Here is a 19240-nt window from a genome sequence, read left to right as displayed (position 1 = left end):
GATTGTGCTAGAGGAGGCAGGTACTCCTAGCAAAAGATAATCCCTGTCCCGAAGAACTCATAGTCTAAACAGACAAGACAAGTATTATTCCATTTTACAGGTGGGCAACTGGGGCCCATGGACATTGGGTGACTTGCATAAGAAGCATATTGCAGAGCTGGGAACTGAATCCAAATCTTGTGAGAGCCCAGTGCCATATTCCTAGGACCAACTTTCTTTTCGTGCTTCCTACAGATTTGAAATATGATTTGGAGGAGGCGTGTTCCTCTGTACTGTTATTTGACTGATTTCTGGGCCTTTCATCATCTTCCAGGAGGTAGGCAGATAAGGCGGAGCTGATGTACGCTTGAGGACTCAGAAACCCTGGAAATGCTGGAGCGTGGCAACGCCGCTTAGCGCCCAGTACCATTCTTTGAAGCTAAGAATGCATGAAGAGGCAACAAAAAGAGCAATGCCTTCCAATCCAGAACTTCTGCATCTCAGCGCTCCACACACTGCCGCTTTCCACGGAGCCCCACACAGTGCAAGCTGAACGCTCGCGAGAGCCGTCTCTCCCCAGGAGATTGTCTGCTCTGCACAGGGGGCATGAAGTAACGTATCAGACAGTCTGTGTGCGGATGGAAGGAGCTGGGCTCAACTCCTGGTTTTGCCCCAGACTTCCTGTGTGTAGTTGGGTAAATCATTTAACCTCAGTTCCTCATCTGTAAAATGGAAATAACAATACTTCCTTTGCTGGACTGCAAGCTCTTCAAGGCAGGCGCTGTCGCTTGTACGTGGACATGCAGCATACAGTACAATACGGCCCTGAGCTTGGCTGAAGCCTCTGGGCATGACCATAATGCGATAAAGCAAAATAATACCCTGTGCACTAGACCCATAACCTGTCAGACAAATTACACGTCGCTGTGAATCAATACGATACAACCCTTTCTTACACACAATAAAGGTTTACCGTTACTAAAAACTGGGCCCAATTCCAGAAAGACAAAATCAGCCCAAAGCCATGACAACCCACAGACTGAATGTTATAGCCTGATGCGTGCTTTTTAGAGTGACCAAAGTCCATATCTGGTGCAGTCCCACTCTCGTGTACTTAGGTTATACTCCACAAACACTGAGGTCAAGCAGTGTTTAAGGAATTTCAACAATCCATTGCCGGTGGCAAGAATATTCTGTACACCTGCATGGAGAAATACATCCATCAATTTCTATTCGTAGGAGTTTGAGGGCAGCAGTGGGGGTAGGAAGAGGTGAAGGGTTTAATTAAGTCAGCCCAGGCTCATTTGAGTCTGATTTGCGATTAATATTGAGGATTGTGCTATTCTGCTTTAAGATCTCTCCACTACTGGCTCTTGTCCATGGAGCTTCTTATTATTTATTTATTAATGGAGATATCCTAGCTCCTAGAACTGGAAGGGACCTTGAAAGGCCATCAAGTCCAGCCCCCTGCCTTCACTAGCAGGACCAAGTACTGATTTTGCCCCAATACTTCAGTGGCCCCCTCAAGGATTGAACTCACAACCCTGGGCTTAGCAGGCCAATGCTCAAACCACTGAGCTATCCCTCCCTCCTCTGCAAAGATCATTCAGACAGAAATGCTGCATTGGAAATTCTTTGCAAAGGCTAGATTTCATTTCCTCCTGTACTTTTTAGCTTCACACTGCAGCGGGGGCTGAGGTCAGGGGATATTACAGTGGTACTGAAGCAACCACAAATGAGTGGCTCATTTAATCATGTATATGGCTGTTGTACAGGGGGTGATAAAGCTACAGGATGGATTGTTTTTAAAGAGGTAAAATCCAAGAAAAATCACGTTGTGTATGTGTGGCTTAAAAGTTGGCTCCTTGCTAAGTACTACACTGTGCAATACCGATCTCTGAAGCGAATCAGAGCAGTTAATTACATTTAACAACTGGCGAACGTTAGAAGATTTGAAAAATGAGACTTTCTATCCAGGGATCTCAACACCGTTCAAACCATCTCTGCAGCATCACAATACCAAGGCTTGGCTCCTATTCCGAAGCACTCAGCACTGGCCTCACTCAGCTCCCACTGAAGTCAATGGAAGCTTTATCGTCGACTTCCATAGGAAAAGGAGAGGCAGTTTGGCCTAGTGCTCTGGAGTGGGATTCAAGAGACCATGGTTCTGTTCCCAGCTCTGCTGCCGCTTTGCTGGGTGACCTTGGGCAAGTCACTTGCCTCCCCGTGCCTCAGTTTCCCCACCTGTCAAATAGGGAGAAGGATACTGATCTTCTTTGTAAAGCGCTTTAAGATCCATTGATGCAAAGCGCTGTCTAAGAACTAGGTAGGATGAACATGCTTTTTGAAAATCACCCCCCTCAATTCTTATTTAGGCTCCTAAATAAAAAGTCCTGGTTTTCAAACGCACTAAAAACATGCGGCATCTCTCACTGAAGTCCATGGATGCTTACCATTATTTAAATGCCTAAATATTACCTTAAGAACCTAACTTTCAGCGCCCATTTTTAAAAACCTTGATCCAATCTGGGCTAGGAACCCAGTTCTCCTGGCCCAGGAACCCAGTTCTCCTGGCCCAGGAACCCAGGTCTCCTGGCCTGCCATGCTGTGTTTTAACCCCAAGACCAACTCAAATACTTCATTGTACCTTATGCAAGCCATGCACCCCTCTGGATTTGCAGCCCTGGGTCGGACATCTCACAAGAACAGGTTCTCTCCCAAGATTCCTGGTACTTCTCACTTCCGGCCAAGGCTGAAATAAAGCACTTTCCCAAGATTCCTACAGTTCTGTCCAGAACCAGAAATAGAAGGGCACGATCAGCAGCCAAAATGAAACAGAACTGTTTTAAAAGTTGTCCAAACTCTTTTGAACCCCAGAAGGATCCATTTGGGGTTCATCTTAAATGGTGAGCTCTGGTGTGTGTCCGTTCTTATCTGCACCAGCCCCTCTATCCCCATGCAACGTGATTTGCTCACTGAACCGTAGAAAGGACAAATGGACAAGGCCTCATACATCATCTTATCCCTCCCTCTTCATAGGCAGGATTGTTCCTGACGGTGTCTTCCCTCCTGCTTTATCTGGTCCGGATGGAAATATCCATCGAATGACAGGGGTGTCTGTCTTCACCATGAGAACAGGAATGAACAGCCCAGTAAGGTGCAAGATCCAGGGATGTTTTCTAGGCGGAGACTCAGAGTAAATAAAGCAGGGCCGGGGGAGGAGGAAGAGACCAGTATATGTGCCATAATAAACTAAGGACTGGGCAACCAGTCCTTAGTTGTGGAATCTCCATCTCTGGAGATCTTTAAGAGTAGGTTAGATAAATGTCTATCAGGGATGGTCTAGACAGTATTTGGTCCTGCCATGCGGGCAGGGGACTGGACTCGATGACCTCTCGAGGTCCCTTCCAGTCCTAGAATCTATGAATCTATGAAAACCCATTCCTCTGTGTTGCTGGAACAAGGGATGAGGTCCACCTCATTTGCCTTGTCATGCCTCGGGAAATACAAAATGCAAACAGCCTATTTTCTTCCCCATGCCCCGGACACAGGGACCGGGCAGCACGCTGCTCTCTGTTCACAAGAAGCAACGGGCTAGCATCTCCAGCTGTACATCAGAGCCCCAGAGGGGACCTGGCCAGGCAGGTTGGGGGCTGACCTGCATATCTGTTAGTATACAGGTACAACACAGCTTCACTCTGCACCCTGACGGGGCCTGTCCTATGTGGGCAGAATGCCCCTTAACACCGCTGCCCGTGTGCTCCCGCGCCCCGGCTCTGCACCGTGCTCCTTTGACTGCCAAAGCCAGATGGGAACCACTTACGGTTTCATCGCCTCCAATTCAGAAGTAACCAGAGTGCAGTGTACCAGTGCTACCTCCCATGGTGCTGGCACAGGGGCAAGCAAAGGGTAGGTGGCTGCCGAGCAGGGCCTATGTTGGCTGTGGCTGGAAATGTAAAACACCAGCCTTCCATGCAGAGCGGCTGATCTTGGCAGACGATCAGTCAGGAGGTTCTCCACACCACACAGGAAATTCGTTTGATCCAGGGGGTGGGAATGAAGGAGCGATTCTTGGTCGAGAGCTCTAGGCGAGCAACCTAGCAGCAGAGCCCAATAGGTTTCAAAACACCGCAGGGGAGTAAAAGGAAACAGCTGGCATTCCTAAACGAAACTGGCTTAGGTTGCGGCACAAAGTCCCCACCTCTGTCACTGTGGCAGCAGCGCCAAAGAGAAGGATGTTCCGGCTGGTAAAAGGTCCCAGGCACCATTAATAAGGACAAGTACTCTGTTAGAGAAAGAAAAGCGCACACCAATGACATTGCTATCTTGATCAAAAAGGCAGCAGCAGCAGTACAATCGTCTGCTTGTGTAGGAAAGGTGTCAGTACAGAGAGGCAGGGAAGCCACATGGGAACATCTGCTCTAAGAAGGCACTTGAAAATAATCAATCACTAGGATGGAAGAAACATCTGTGCTTTGTGCTGCCATGGGGCCACCACCCGTGCTGCAGCAGAGGAGAGGGAAGACAGCTGCGAGACTGACACATGCTTTAGGGTCTACATCCACAGCAGGCAACCCCAGTGGTTCTATCCTCCAGTTCTTCCAATTCCATCACCACAGCATGGTCTAAGAGTGAGGCAAGCGGTGCCAACTGGTAGGTTGGGGTGCAGGCAGGTTGTCCATCCTCTTGTGCAACCATCTCATGTGGGAGAATTTGCAAGGACAACAAAACTGATCAGAAAGCATCCTGCAAGCAGTTCTATCAGAGAGGGACTTAAGCTCCACCACGCTCCCAGGAAACAGGGAAACAGCAGTAAAGAATGAATCTTCTTGAACCTCCTCATCAGGTGTCTCTCTTTTTACCAACATCCCCGTGAGACACACTGACAGTCCATCCTGTTCTGGTGCTGCAGCCCTTGTCAGAAACCAGCTTCATCTTGTATCTCCTCTGGTCCATTAGCAAAGTCTTGGTTCTGAAACCAAGTTCCAAGGCTCCAATAAAAAACTGGCGTGGGTTCATTTCTTTGCAGGTGGACAAATGATATAGATTCACAGCCCCAATTATGGAGGTGATGGGCAGAACACCAGTAGGTGTAATTCTTATCCCCTGCCACCATCACATCCAAGGGCAAGAAGAAGATGCAAAGGTTTGTGAGGTGATTTTGTGTTCTATTATGGCAGTGCAACTCCCATGCACTTATGCCGGTGCATCACTTATACTGATGCAAGGTGAAAGCGCGTTTAAATGCTATCTATGTAGTGCTCACGCTGATGATAATGGTGTAACTTCCGCTAGTGAAATAGCACTTATATCAGTGCAGTCTGCACAGTGTTGACTTATTCATCATGGTATTTGTTTCTTTAAGGAAAACAAATACCACAAATGCTGCACATAAAGGAAACCAGGGGAATATCCATTCAGAGTGAGAGATGGTCAGATGAAAGCAGCTAGCACTTTACTCCCTGAGTGAAATAATAACTCAGAGCAGTAAATTGTTAAACAGAACTTCAGCCCACTGATAATTTATTGTTCATTTTCCCCTCCTTGCAGCTACTGTTCACATACATCAAGCAAGCAGATCTGTAACAGGCCTCGAATGCTACCTGGTCTTTCAGAACCAGTTAAGCCATTTTCTTCTCCCATCAGATTTGATGTACAACATATCTCTGCCCCAGCCTCTCCCCATTTCCCAAAGGTGTTTTCTTACATGCAGTCGAGAGACTCATCTTGCATTCAGGAAAGGAACAGCCCAAGCTCTATGCCGTCCCTGGCCACAGAGCCATGTCCGAGGATTACAGCAGGCTTGGTGACACAAGTCTAACTCGGCAGGTCAGGGGCCTCAGTGTGCATAGTTGTATGAGACAACAGGATTGTGACTCCTGGTAATGAGATGTGGTGATTGTCTACAGATGCTGAAGTCCTGCCTCGCTGTATCGCATTAAGGGACATCTGAAGCTCCAGAAATTCCAGAATTGGTTTGTTCAGAGTGCTGTTCTACACTCAAAAGTGACTATGTCCAAGTTCTTGCTTAATGGATCTGCTCCTCGGGTATAATCGGGGTCAGATCGGCTCGCTCAACTGACCATTATATGCTTTTATGCCTTATTTCACCTGTCAGCCCTACAGACCTGTCCAGGTGCAGCAGGGAAGCTGGATTCTATTCCTCCTTGTGTATCTTCAAAAAATGGTTAATTCAATTCCAGCTGGAGTCGTGTGTCTGACTGACCATCTGCATGCGTGATTTTCTCTACGGAACACCTATTTTCCATGCACAATTTCACATACGCGTTTTTTGAAAATCGGCACCCGTATTACCATTCATTCTGCAGTATAATTCCTTAGCTGAAATTGACATGTAAATTAGGTTTCTATATCTCCAAGAAGAAACCCAGACTGCTGGGTTCTTTGCCCAGTAGTGGCCATTCAGGAAGAATGCAACCAACAGAAACTAAGAACCTCTGACACTTTGAAACCACCAAGAAGCAAACCACCTGTTTTCTAAAAGGAAGCTGAGGACAGAGGCAGCCTTCTCCTGCACAAAGTTCTAAGTTGTCGTCTACTGTTGGCTGCTTCCTGGGCTATGGGTGCATGATTTGACTTTGTATTTTCTTTTCGTCACACTAGGGAGGGTGATTGAAACACTGAAGAAGGTTTTGTAGACTAGCACTGCCTAAAATTAAAGGAGTGGCCAAACACCATCGGATCAAATGCTAAGTAGAAGGCTACACAACTGATGTTACTTGACTGGCCTGGCAGAAATTGTTGATGAGCCAATTGTTCAAAGAGGCTTCTAGATTGTTACTTGTGTGCTAGAAGGGTAGTCTAATGGACGATCGCCCACAGAACACAACAGACAAGACAAGCTGGACTCTAATGAAGTTATGGAAACATTGTGGGCCATATTTTCAAAGGCAATTCAATCCATCCTCCACTGAGTGCGTGGAAATCACCGGAATGCTTCATTTTTGTGCGTTATCACAAAATGAAAGAATTTGCACAAGCAAATCCCATGCATACTCCATTTGTGCAGGGAAGCAGCGGTGTGTTTTTTATGGTATCATTTGTTTGCACAGGTGGCAGTGTGCAAAAACTGTATGGGCAAACAAGACTTTGTGCATCAGCACAGGCCACCTTCTGGAAAACAGTTAATATGCCATTATATTTCCCCTTAAAGTTTTCCGTACTATCAGGAGTGAAAACCTGGTCCCAGTGACTTCAGCAGGGCCAGATTTCACCTTGGTCAAGTAAAACCAAATAAAACCTCAACTTAATGCTCTGAGTATTGTTTGTGTTCTTTTTTTTTCTTCTTCTTTTTTAAATGTCAGTACTCTTTAGGATATAAAGTAGCACTAGAATGTATTTCCCTGATTGGGTAAATAATTGATCACGCCACGGGTTGCAGTTACTTCCAGAGTAGACTGAGTTTGTAAGGAAATGGGGAATCTTTCACATTTCAGAAAGAATGTATTCTCCCTTCCTTCCTTCTACAACTCATGTTTTCCTCTTCCTCCCTCCTCCACCTGCCCAACAATTGGTACTAATTAAAAGGCCAAGAGACAGGTTTATTTGCTATCAAATGGACCAATCTGGCAGCAACTAACAACAAGCAGGAACAATGAATGTACTGTTTGTGGACAGAAGAAAGCTTTTCAATACTGTTATCACGAAAGTTCTGTTAAACTGAGCTGGTCCAGAACAATGGATAGAAGGGGAAAGTGTGAAAGAACAACTCGACCACGTTTACTGTTACTAACCTGACACAGAGAGTCTGGCCTCCCGGCTGAATTTCACATTAGCTATATTGGTAGCCACACAGTGAAAAATCCCACTGTCTTCTGCTCTGAGTCCGGTAATCTGCAAGACTCCTTTGGGAAGCAGCGTGTACCTAGAGGACATGAAAAGAACAAACGACAAAACAGTTGCAGAATGCAACGTGGGTGGGGAGCAGAACTGCACGTCCCAGGTGAGGCTGCCCTAACCTAGGCCAGTCGGGACCATGCTGACACCCACTAGCCCCAGTGTTTAGGGGTACATACAGGTGCTGCACAATCCAGTACAGCACCAAGCCAGCTCAATCAGACCCAAGGATCGGGGCCTATATTTTAAAAAAATCCTTTCAATGTTAATCTCTGGTCTCATAATGCATGGGATTTATCCTCCGCTTTGAAGAGACATTCTCCCTTCCTACGTGTTTACCAGTAGTAACATTCACTCGTAAGAAAGGCGTATAAAACACTGGATAGGTTGCGGCTGGTCTGATTTTTTTAATCAGGACACCGTCCCTTTAGCGGGAACTTTCCTCTCATGTTCCACTGGAATGTTCCACGTCAAAGGTGGTGTCCCTGGTACATCATCTTGCTATACCAGAGATAGGAGTCACCAGCAAAGAAGAACGTTTGCGGAGAGGGAACTAGCGAGATGTGAACGGTTTTGAGAAATCGTCCCCACTGAGTGCGGCATCGTTTTCTTGACTTCGTTAATAGTAGTTTTCATGTTACCAAAATTGGACAATGTCCCGGGGCGGCTGGCCCCTGTAACTGAAGTAAGTCCAGCTTGCCTGTGCTAGAACAGGTGCTCCCAGCTGGGCCAATTAAGGGGGTGGGCTGCCCCTGGGGCTCTAATGGGAGTTCCAGTGAAGGGCTGGTTGTGAGAAGGAACTGGCTGAGGGTCAGCAGGTGAGAGAGAGGCAGGAAGCTGGAAGAAGCAGGACTGCCAGAGACCCCCGGGAGGGGAGGCAGTGAAAGCGTGAGTTATAAAATTGGTTTTGTTTGTTGGTTTCAGTTTGGGAATAAAACTGCCCCAAAGAGGCTTTAGGCCTGGCAGAGAGTCATTTGGAAGCTCTGCCTTATCACAGACAAAAATGTGATTATTCAGATTTCATTGGTTGAAAGACAAAAGAATACCACCACCGCACCTCAGTGCTAATTTCCCGTTCCATGTGGTGCAAGATGGCTCAGTTTGGCCTCATGGCGCTGGACCAGGTTACACAAATGGTGATTTTTGTCCACCCTATACCCTGGTCTCATGATGCAGAACGTGTTGGGCTGTTGACCACATTCATTGGCCAAACACACCAGAACTTCTGCCGTGTGTCTGTTACTATGGACGCTGCCAATAAAACTATCTCTGTCTTACTGGCTCCTCATGATACGGGTGGGAATGAACCTCAGACCTTCTCAGACCACATGTCAATGGAACAATTAAAAAAACAAAACTAAAACAACCTAGATTGAAAAGCATTAGTGATCTGGCAAACCAATAAAAGCCAGGGAATTCAAAGTTAAAGCTTAAATACTGTTCTCTCCTTAACCCAAAGGGATTAACCTTGATGTTGCAAAAGTCTCTAAATAACATGCTTCAAAGGTGGCGTCCCTGGTACATCATCTTGCTATACCAGCGATAGGAGTAATGCTATGTGATGGCAATGGCCTGAGTTACACACAGAGTTTGTAGGTTTTAGGAAGTCTGAATTTTCTGGCCTTTGCGAGTCAGTTCTGCATAACCTTAAATGAGTGTGTTCGTGGGTTTCAAAGATATATATTTATTATAGGTTGTCTGGCATTTTTTGTAAACAACCAAGTCGTTAAATTAGCTGGTAGTAGGTCATTACATTTTGATGAGTTAATGATTATTTCTGTCGGGAAGATTGAGACTATCTTTTCTAGATCAGCATATGGTTAAGTGTCTCTAACCGGCTCTCAATGTGGGTTCCAAGGGCTCGGCTGAATGTCTGAGACAGCATGACAGCAATCAGTTTTGGACGTACTGCCGTTGATTGCAATCTCTCTGGGACTTTCAAATGTCCTTTATTTTGGATGAATTATACCACCAGAAGCCTTCATTTTTGTTAACAATCTGCCCACCACATTAGAAGATTCAATTCCAAAGCTATTATTCTGCCTTCAAAGCCTCAAAGTGTACCACTCAGCATACAAATGTGTATGCAATTTATACACAGAATTGCACCAACCATGATTAATGCAGAATTCCAACTCAGCTACAAAGGAAGCAACCCTCTTCACCAAATCCCATTGGTGTCAGAGATTACAAATGTCACGATTTATGGACTGAGCTAATGTTAAAAACCTGCTGGGCAACCTTCATCCTAAAAGAAGCAGAATCAGTTCAAAATCAGGATGCCCAGCCCAGGTAGAAGGAGCCGACACTAGCTCCTTTGAAAGCATCTGAATATTCCTCCTTCACCAAAGGAAAAGGAGAGGGAAAGTCGGGCAAATGGGTTTGGTTAGCAGAGCACTGGATTCTGTGGTTGTTCCTTTTGAGCCTCAGCTAAAGTGAGGTGTGGTGGTCTCACTCAAATCCCTACCAGACGCGCGGCCAATGTTAGCAGTCTGGGGATGTGGACATACCTGGCAGTCTATTCTGGCACCGCAGTTCCAACCCTGTGCATCTCTGGAACAGATACCTGAGGAACTTGCTCACAGATCTGCCCATGGCATGGGCCTGCTCTAGCCGGTTCTAACAGTCTCATTTTGATGAGCGCCAAAAATGTTAGGCCCAATTCTGGGGCCCTTACTCACATTGAGTAGTACTTACCTTAAACAGTCCCACTGTGCCATGCATCCTGCTAGCAAGCACCCTTATGGAGCTACTCACATGAGTAAGTACCATTCAAAGTGAGTTAGGTAGAAGAATAAAGCCTAGGGTCTGTCTATACTGCCACAAAAACGGTGCAGCTCAGAGTCTCAGAGACCAGGTCAGCTGACTCAGGATCGGGTTGTAGGGCTAAAAATAGCAGTTTAGACATTCAGACTCCGGCTGGAGCCCAGGCTCCCGCTCCAGCGTGCCCAAACGTCTACACTGCAGGTTTATAGCCCTGAAGCCCCAACCTTGCGAGCCCAAGTCAGCTAACCCGGGCCAACCACGGCCATGCCCAGGGTCTTTTATTGCAGTGCAGACGTAACACTAGTAGGCTACAAATGGGTAGATGGAATACACCAGGAAAATCAGACCGTTGCCATTTTAAACTCTGTGGTCGGTCTCTTGGGCGCTTCTATAAGTTCACAGTAGAGCTGAAAAGGTCAAGTATTGTTCTGGTTCGCGTGTGTTTTGTTTTAGCTCCAAAGGAACCAAGCCACATTCTGAGGCTGAACCGACGTTGTAAAAACAGGGGCCTTTCAGAAAAATATTTACAGCTTCCTGGTTTCATCTCTCCCCAGTGTGCGGACATCAAGACACGATCAAGGTGTGCCGTGATGGATTGGCTCCGGGAAGACTTGCTTTGTGGTTCTTTGGCTGCAGCTGTGACTTTCACAGACTGGAGCCAGCACATCATGCATTTCCGGTTACGTGCTGAAACTCTTCCCAAAGACTAGGGTGGCCTGCCACCTGTCCCTTCATTCCACGCCGACACTCAGAAGATCAAAACAGGCTTAGCGGCACTTCCTAAGCAAAGGGGGAAGGCTGTCAAACAAAGGAAGAAAGGACATGCCATTTAAGTTTTCAGACAGGGCAAGAAGGGGAAAGTGATTTTGGTTTTTTTAAGGAGGACTGAACGGGAAAGAGCTAAAAAGGTCTTCTGTTGGCACCCTTCTTTTGGTCTCGTTGCCAAGGCTGGGGTATTACAATGTAGCTCACTTGGGAAGGCAACGCTAGTGATGAGATTGCATTTTAAACCTTCAGAACATAAAAGGATCTTATTGTACAACGCTTTGTCATGCTGGTGAGCACTAACTTTTGTGAGCCGTCCCTGGTGGAGGGCTCCTAGCAAGGGAGAATCAACCTGCAGTGGGAGCAAAGTGCAGAGATAGATATTGTACATGGCAATCTGATTAAAAAACCTCTCCGGTCTGAGACAAAACATGGCCAGTGACTACCATACTGGCTCAGGAAGAGGCCCTACAGAAAGTGATTAAGGCTATACAGGGTGGCCAGGACAGTATGTTCCCAGCCCCTGGGATGGCCCTAGGACGCATTAATTCGGCACATCCCCTAGCCAGAAGCATAGGTGCTGGAACTAGAGGTGCAGCACCCCCTGGCTTGAAGTGGTTTCCATCATATACAGGGTTCACAGTTTGGTTCAATGGCTCTCAGCACCCCCACTATACAAATTGTTCCAGCACCCCGAGCCAGGAGGATGGAGCTCATGGCATAGATTTAAATGCTTTCCAAGGCAGAAACACAAGAGAAGAGCCTTCTTTCAGGTGAACCCTGTTCTGGTGTGCAGTGGGTCCAGATAGTGCATTTGCATCTCTCTCTACCTGCAAGAGAGCCTCTGGCCGGCTATTTCCAACATGTGGGTGTCGGTCAGTAATAAGTTACCTCTACGTCTCTTACCTATCATTGTCCGTGTTGATGGGGACTCGATTCTTTTGCCACAAGATTACAGGCTCTGGTAAACCATGGATCTGGCACTGGAACCTTGCGACACCGCCTTCTTCCACAACTGCGTTCTGAGGATGAATATGGAAGTCTGACATAGCTGGAGGAGGGAAGAAGAGAAACAAAGACACGAAATGAGATCACAACAGCTCAGCGCTGAGAGGGCGCACTGCCAGCACAGGTCACGATGACCCAGCCTGGCAGAAATATCCACCACTTCACCTGCCAAGAAACAGCAAATACAAGTGTCGCTTGTGGGGTCATATCTGAATTTGGCCCGTGCCTGGGGGTGCAGAAACGATGTTGCACACCAGGCATTTGCACATGCAAACCCTGCCCCTGGGCAAAGAAAGCAGGATGGGAGGCTTGCGATTACACGATTTACGTGCTCCGCAATCATGTGTAGAAGTGTCCCCACCATCACAGCAGGGGCCAGTAGGATGCTCCTTGTCACTCATTGGCAGTCTTTGTCACCAGCTTCAGTAGGCTTTGGATTCGGCCGCACAGCAGAAACGGTCTTGTCTCTGCACTTTTCATTCCAATGCTGTCAGTGCCCTTGTACCATGTCCACCACAAACGTCCTGTCTGTGGGTTTGACTTAACTTCCCCATTAACTTTATTTTCATTTCTCCATTGAAAGAGTGCAAAGAACAGGCTAGCAAACATTTTATGGAAGTTGATTTTTTGCTTGGCACATACTCCAGGTGGCCTCCTATCATGTCAAGTTTCTGACTTCCAGCATCACAAAAGGAAAGGGAACAACCCCAATAAAGTCAGGGCTGTTAGAATGACAGGATCAGAACTGATCGTGACAGAGGTTGGCAAACACTGTCCAGCATCAGAGATGATCCCAGTGCCAATTTTAGTGCATATTTTCTCCATCACCCTAAGAGCAGCAGAGGGACCAGTTCAACAACCATTCAGAAAGGAGAATTGGTGACAGAAAGGAGAATTGTTGACATTACTGAATACAAAGAGACGACAGGCCAAATTCTAAGCTGTCCAGATCAAGACACTGGGACTCACTAGTTAAGTACAGAACTAGGAGAGCTATCAATCACACAAGAACTCACACAGCAGCCCCTAAACCCCTGATCCAGCATGCACTGGGCTCACTATAAAACCAGGGAGGGAAGTCCTGGCTGGGAATCTGGAGAGGAAGGGTCTAGGACACTGCAGTATGATCTACAGTAGCGTTCCCACCATTGGAACCATTGATGGATCTGCACAGGTGATCAGCCTCCGGCATATAGTCACCATGTCACAAGGCCAATAGTTTTAAGTCTGAGCTTTGTCCGTCATTCATTCCAGTCAAAGAAAAACAATAAAAAGGGAGCACTGTCCTGAGGGATCCTTTCGACAAATGTTCGGGTTAGTCCTTATTTTAGCTCTCCCAAACTGTTAGCATGATGCAGTGGGGTTTTGCAATAATTTGGGAAGAAAACAGAGTTCCCCCTGTGCTAACATGGCATCACACTCTGGAGGAGGATAGGAAAGGCCACAAACTGCTTAAAGATGGCCATGCTTATCAAGGAGTTGCACACAGTCATGATAGGATTTGGGGTATCCTTCAACAGAAGACAAGTTTAAGACAACAGCCCATTGTTTGTTATTTCCTGGTCATGACTCTCATTAGGATCTAGGTTGCCCTCCGTTACATTAAGGCGAAAAGCATGGGTATAAACTACTGATTCACACATCTACCTCAGTTCTACACAACCACATAACATGCACGTTCCTCTACAGTTAAACTCAGTTACTACAGGCCCTAAGCCTGGGAGGTAATGGGCATCTCCAACAAGCATCCTTTTCAACCAGTGGGCCTGTACTGATTCCCACAAAGTGCACAGGACTTTGTAGGATTAGACCCTGCATGCCCACAACATCTGGGGTCGCCTGGGCTTCTCATTTCAACCAGCTGTCAGCAAAGGATAACTCTCAAAGCATCAGGGAAGGAGAAGAAAGACCAGCCTTTGCAGTACAATAAGAGTAATAATCATTTGTGGGTAAAGTGTCTGGCATGCTGTTAGCATTCCATAAATCATCATAATCAGAATGCAATAATTATTACTATTAATTAATTGGAAGGTGTTAACTTTTGACTGCGTAATAAACATAACATGGGCTAATAAACACCTCAGAGCCTTTATTTAGCTCATGATTCATTTTTAGTACCATATACACAGAAGGATCCCTCAAGTTACCATATAATATAAACTCCAAGAAAATCACCTATACCCTAGCTCTGCTTTACCATCCCTAAAAACACCCCTCTCCCGCACAGAAAAGCCCACCTCCTTTTACATATGTCAAGGGTAATCAATGTGCATCTGCTAAGGAACAAGCTACGTATGTGTCAGGGTTGCTCATCTGTTGAATCCAGTTGGGCTTGGGCAGATGGGAGATGGCTATTAGCAATACATTAAATATGTGCTGCCTTAAACCACCCTGCTCCCCAAATCATCAGTCTCAAGCTCAACATGCTAAATAAGGATTTGTTAAGTTGATTGAATAGCGCTTGGTAGAAAGCCCCAGCACAGGGCGGTTGGAGGATTGGGAAGGTTTCCCCTGGACCCTGCTCTTTGGTTCTAAGTATTTCATTAATATCCATTTTGTTTCAAGTGCTTGTGAATTCCCCTTGCCATATGGTCTTGTGTAGACAGCAGTAACACCCAAGCTGCCGTGAACCCTCAGCACACTAGACATATTGCATGACCGGATTAAAGCCCGCCTAGTCTATGGGAAATCTAATGGGAAACATAACCTGGAAACCGCACACACAGGCATACAGAAACATTTTCTGTTTTCCCTTCAGGGAGTATTTCTGGGGAGGGTCCTGATACTTTCGATAAACTGACCGAACCTATTTCTGATTTAACTTTTGAAGGTGAAGAATGATCCCTTATCCCTTTTTCTCAAAAGGGCAACATGCCTGATTGCGGGCCCCGAGTTACCCTGGCAAGCACTGCATGAGCTATCCCACTGACTTCAAATGGAACCACTGATCTCAGTCAGTGCTCACCAACAGAGGGACGAGTTCCAGAAGGAGACCTGGTCCAACGTCCTCTGAAATCACTGGGCCACTTTCCATTTCAATGGGTTTGGGCTCAGGGCCAGGATGAGGTACGTTATTGTGTCCATCAACTGCAAATTACTATTCAATCCTCTATGGATTCTCTGGGTTTGTCCCAATAAATTCACCTCATGAAGGGCTTGATCCACATCAGTGGGAGCTGAAGCATGCCCCATTTTTGCCCTGTAAAGTTAATGCCTTATTTATTTTCCTACTGTTAAACTGATTCATATTTCCATGAATAAAGCTCTCGTCAAATATAATGAGATGGAAGGAAATCCTGCACTAGGGGAAAGAACGTGGCGTGCGCAATAAACTAATGATGATGTATTAGTATTGTTTGTATTATGGTAGCCCCTAACCAAGGATTAGGAACCCATTGTTCCAGTGCTGTACAAACACAGTGAAAAGACAATCTCTATCCCCAAAAGGGGGTACAGTCACCATCACCTACCTGTCAATAGTACATAAGCACCCACTAACTGATAACCAGGCACACTGACTGACCGGGTGATCACGCTGTAATTGGTATCGGCTGGCTAATCACCAGGTGTCCATGAACTCACTGAACTAAGTTAAATAAGAAAACAAAAACGCCAGCAACACAGATGCCCCGCATAGCGACTCACTGTAAGCTGGAAAAACGACCACGGTGTTCTCTAGCAATATCCAATATTGACATTTCACAGTAGCTGAAGGGGTTAATATGAGGAGGGGCGGGTGAATGAAAATCGCCCTGGGTAAAGAACGCATTTCCATTCCTTTATTTCAATCGTATTTCGTATAGGTAACATTGCAGTGATAACCTCTACTCTTAAAGACACTGGTATTAATATTTATCATGAATAAAACATGTGAGGTGATAAATAATTCAGTTATGAGGATGGTAAGTAAAATATTACTCTTCAGTGACCCTGTAATGTGGCTTTGAAGCATAGTTTTATGTTAAATGCCTAGGAAACACCGCGACCCCTGCCAAGGCAGCTGGTTTTCACAATCTGCATTAAAAATTAATGCACTGACCTACAAAATGCTATTTTTTAAAGCAGGTTTGAAACTTTCTTTAGAGTTACAAAGACAAAGGCTTTGCTGGAGCTCATATAAACTGCAACAAAGTTAACAGCAAGCGAGCACCTGGATGTTGTTCCCGACCTGGAAATAAATCACTTTGGTGTGTAAAGGAGAAAGGGGTGGGAAACTGACTGCTTTATGGGACACCATTCAAGGGAGATAAATCTGTACGTACAATCCTACATACTTCTCACCTGACTGCACAACAAACTCACACAGCTGAGCGCTTGCTCCTCTGACTCTACTGCCTTTCCCCAGGAAACACGAGGGTTCCTGTTATCAGGGGGGCTTAATTGTTTAACCATACGTTGGGAGCAGTGCTGCCCACACCTTCCCGACACCAAGGACGGCATCAGCCACTTGCCAAGAGCCTGAGGGCTGCATCTAATTTGCATGCACATTTACATAATTATATTTTAAACTAATTGCATGGAACTATAATATTCATTTGCACTCTTTAGTCTCCTAGATAGGGAGACACTATCTAATCCATCTATCTTGGTTTTTTTAACTTAATCCATCCAGTTGTCCCCAATGCAACCATCACTGCAGCATCTGAGTAGTAGTGGATGAGTGGAAACTGCTGGCTGGTTCCGTTAACCTGCTGTTAGAGGGTATCTGACCTGGTCTTTTCCCCCTTAACACTTTCAACTGGTTCAGCTCCGACTGTGGTAGCAACAATGGGAGTATTAGTGTAGGCAAGGCACCAACATGTTGACCGTTGTGTCATCTAACTCTGCTAAGTACAATTACGGACGACGTGATGGTTAAAAATGCCCGTAGCTGCTGGGGCATTGGCGATAGCAAACATCACTCTGAGCCTGCGTATAAGCAAATGTGGTATCCTCCCCTCCAAGGGAAGTATTTTGTAAGACCACCACAGGCATAGAGAGCCAAGAATGATGCTGGTGGTATCTTTATCACCAGAACATGACTACGGCGTGAAACGTCTCAGAGCTACTCCCAATCAACTGGGCTCAGGGCTAGCTCGAACTGGCACTCTCGTCCTTTTGCAGTGCCACACATTGTCCATGCAGAGCACAAACAGCCAAGCAGAGGAGGTGCTGCACCAGTGGACTGGGGGCTGCATGAGCAGTGCTCACAGACTACAGGCAGTAGCTGTGCTGATCTCGTAAGCGATAAAGTGTTCGGTTGGATGTGAGAACTCCAAAAGAAGCCCCAGGCCATAGGTGCCGACTCCATGGGTGCTCCGGGGCTTAAGCACCCACTGAAAAAACAGGGGGTGCTCAGCACCCGCAGGACCCAAATTAATCTTTTGTGGGACCCATCTCCTGCTCGGCCTCTTCCCCCAGAGGCCCCGCCTGCCGCTCCACCTCGAGGCCCCACTCAGCCTCTTCCCCCCAAGGCCCTGCCTCCGCTCTGCTCTGAGGCCCCGCCCATGCTCTGCCTTAAGGCCCCGCCCATGCTCCACCTGAGGCCCCGCTGCTCACACAGGGAGGGAAAGGGCGGAGAGGAACACCCACCAGCAAAAACAAAAGTCAGCACCTGTGCCCCAGAAGCTGCAAGACACAGGGCTGGTGATTCTGTAAGGTGATACTGTTCCTTCTAATTCAGTATTGAGCCAATGTCTCTGCATGGCAATGTGGGGGAGGACCTGCTGCAGAAGACCTCTATCTTTTGAATGCGCTAGAAATCCAAGGCTCTAGCCATTTTTTGGTATTGAAGAGCCTATGGCATTTTTCATCACTATGTCCTGGACACAACCCAGTGTGGACATTTACCTCATTCCTAACTGTACTTTCAGCTCTGTGTTCTTGGGGAACCAGGGCGCAGTATCCAGCCTGTCTGACTCATGAAAGATACCCCTGCACACACACATCAGCCTCTGCTTGAACCAAAACCGATCCGAGAAAAAACTTGCAGAGTGAAGGGCGCTGGGAGACACACCTAGACCCCTCCTGACACGGGTGACAAGATTAAGGCATCGCCATTAGCATACAGAATGGAGAACAGGGAACCGCACTGAACTCTGGGACCAGAATACCAGGGAAGCACTGCATCATGGGGGATCTCTGCTCCAGATGTTAATGAACCTACGCCTGCACACACCCAGCTCAGCAGTTATCAGACCAATTCTAGTCATGAATCCTTGATTCAGATCCAACATACTGAAGCAGACTAATTGCATTGTGAGCTCCTTGGAAGAAAACACCACCCATAGCCAAGAGCGATCAGCTCCTATTGTCTAGCCTAAACAAAACCCTTGAGTCATCAGTTTACCCATAAACAAATCTAGTGTTCTCCCTTAAACCATTGTTGTTTCTCTACCAAAACCCCGACCTATGCCCAAGTAAATGTTCTGATGCATGGACCCAAACTCTGCATCAGTTCTACTGGGACTCCATCTCCTGACTGACTGTGCTGGGGGCTCTGCCTTTCTCCAGCACTCAGGACCCTCCGCTACCACCATCACCTGGGAACTCCAACCAGTTCAAGCCTCGTGGAGTGGGTGAGATCCCTCCCTCTCTCGCTCTCTCTCTTTTTTCTACCTCATTATTACCTTTAATAATGTAACTGTTATGTTTGTTTAGCCTTCCTTGTGTAGTTATCACTATTATTCAATAAATAACTTTTATGGTTAAGCTGGTTGCTTCTCTCTCTCTCTGAACTTTACTCTTTTGTGTTTTTAGTTTCCTCATTTACTCTGCAGCAACGCTCCGTTTACCTAAGCTAAAGATCCCTGCAGCGCCCAAAATTACTGTGGGGTTTGCTCATCAAGAGGGTTACTACCAGTACAACTGTGATGTGAAAATAGGG

General features: G+C 46.5%; 1 protein-coding gene across 1 annotated transcript in view; it reads right to left on the bottom strand.

The window, feature by feature from the left end:
- Nucleotides 1-19240, bottom strand: part of IGDCC3 (immunoglobulin superfamily DCC subclass member 3) — a 182390-nt gene that overhangs the window by 67018 nt on the left and 96132 nt on the right. The window contains exons 3-4 of the mRNA XM_054042149.1: nt 12274-12418; nt 7734-7864 (exon numbers count right to left, since the gene is read on the bottom strand). Coding sequence (XP_053898124.1) covers nt 7734-7864; nt 12274-12418 — 276 coding nt within the window. The remainder of the gene's footprint in view (nt 1-7733; nt 7865-12273; nt 12419-19240) is intronic.

This window comes from Malaclemys terrapin, chromosome 10 (genome assembly GCF_027887155.1).
Source record: "Malaclemys terrapin pileata isolate rMalTer1 chromosome 10, rMalTer1.hap1, whole genome shotgun sequence".
Lineage (NCBI taxonomy): Eukaryota > Metazoa > Chordata > Testudines > Emydidae > Malaclemys > Malaclemys terrapin.
This window is presented reverse-complemented; position numbering and strand designations above follow the sequence as displayed.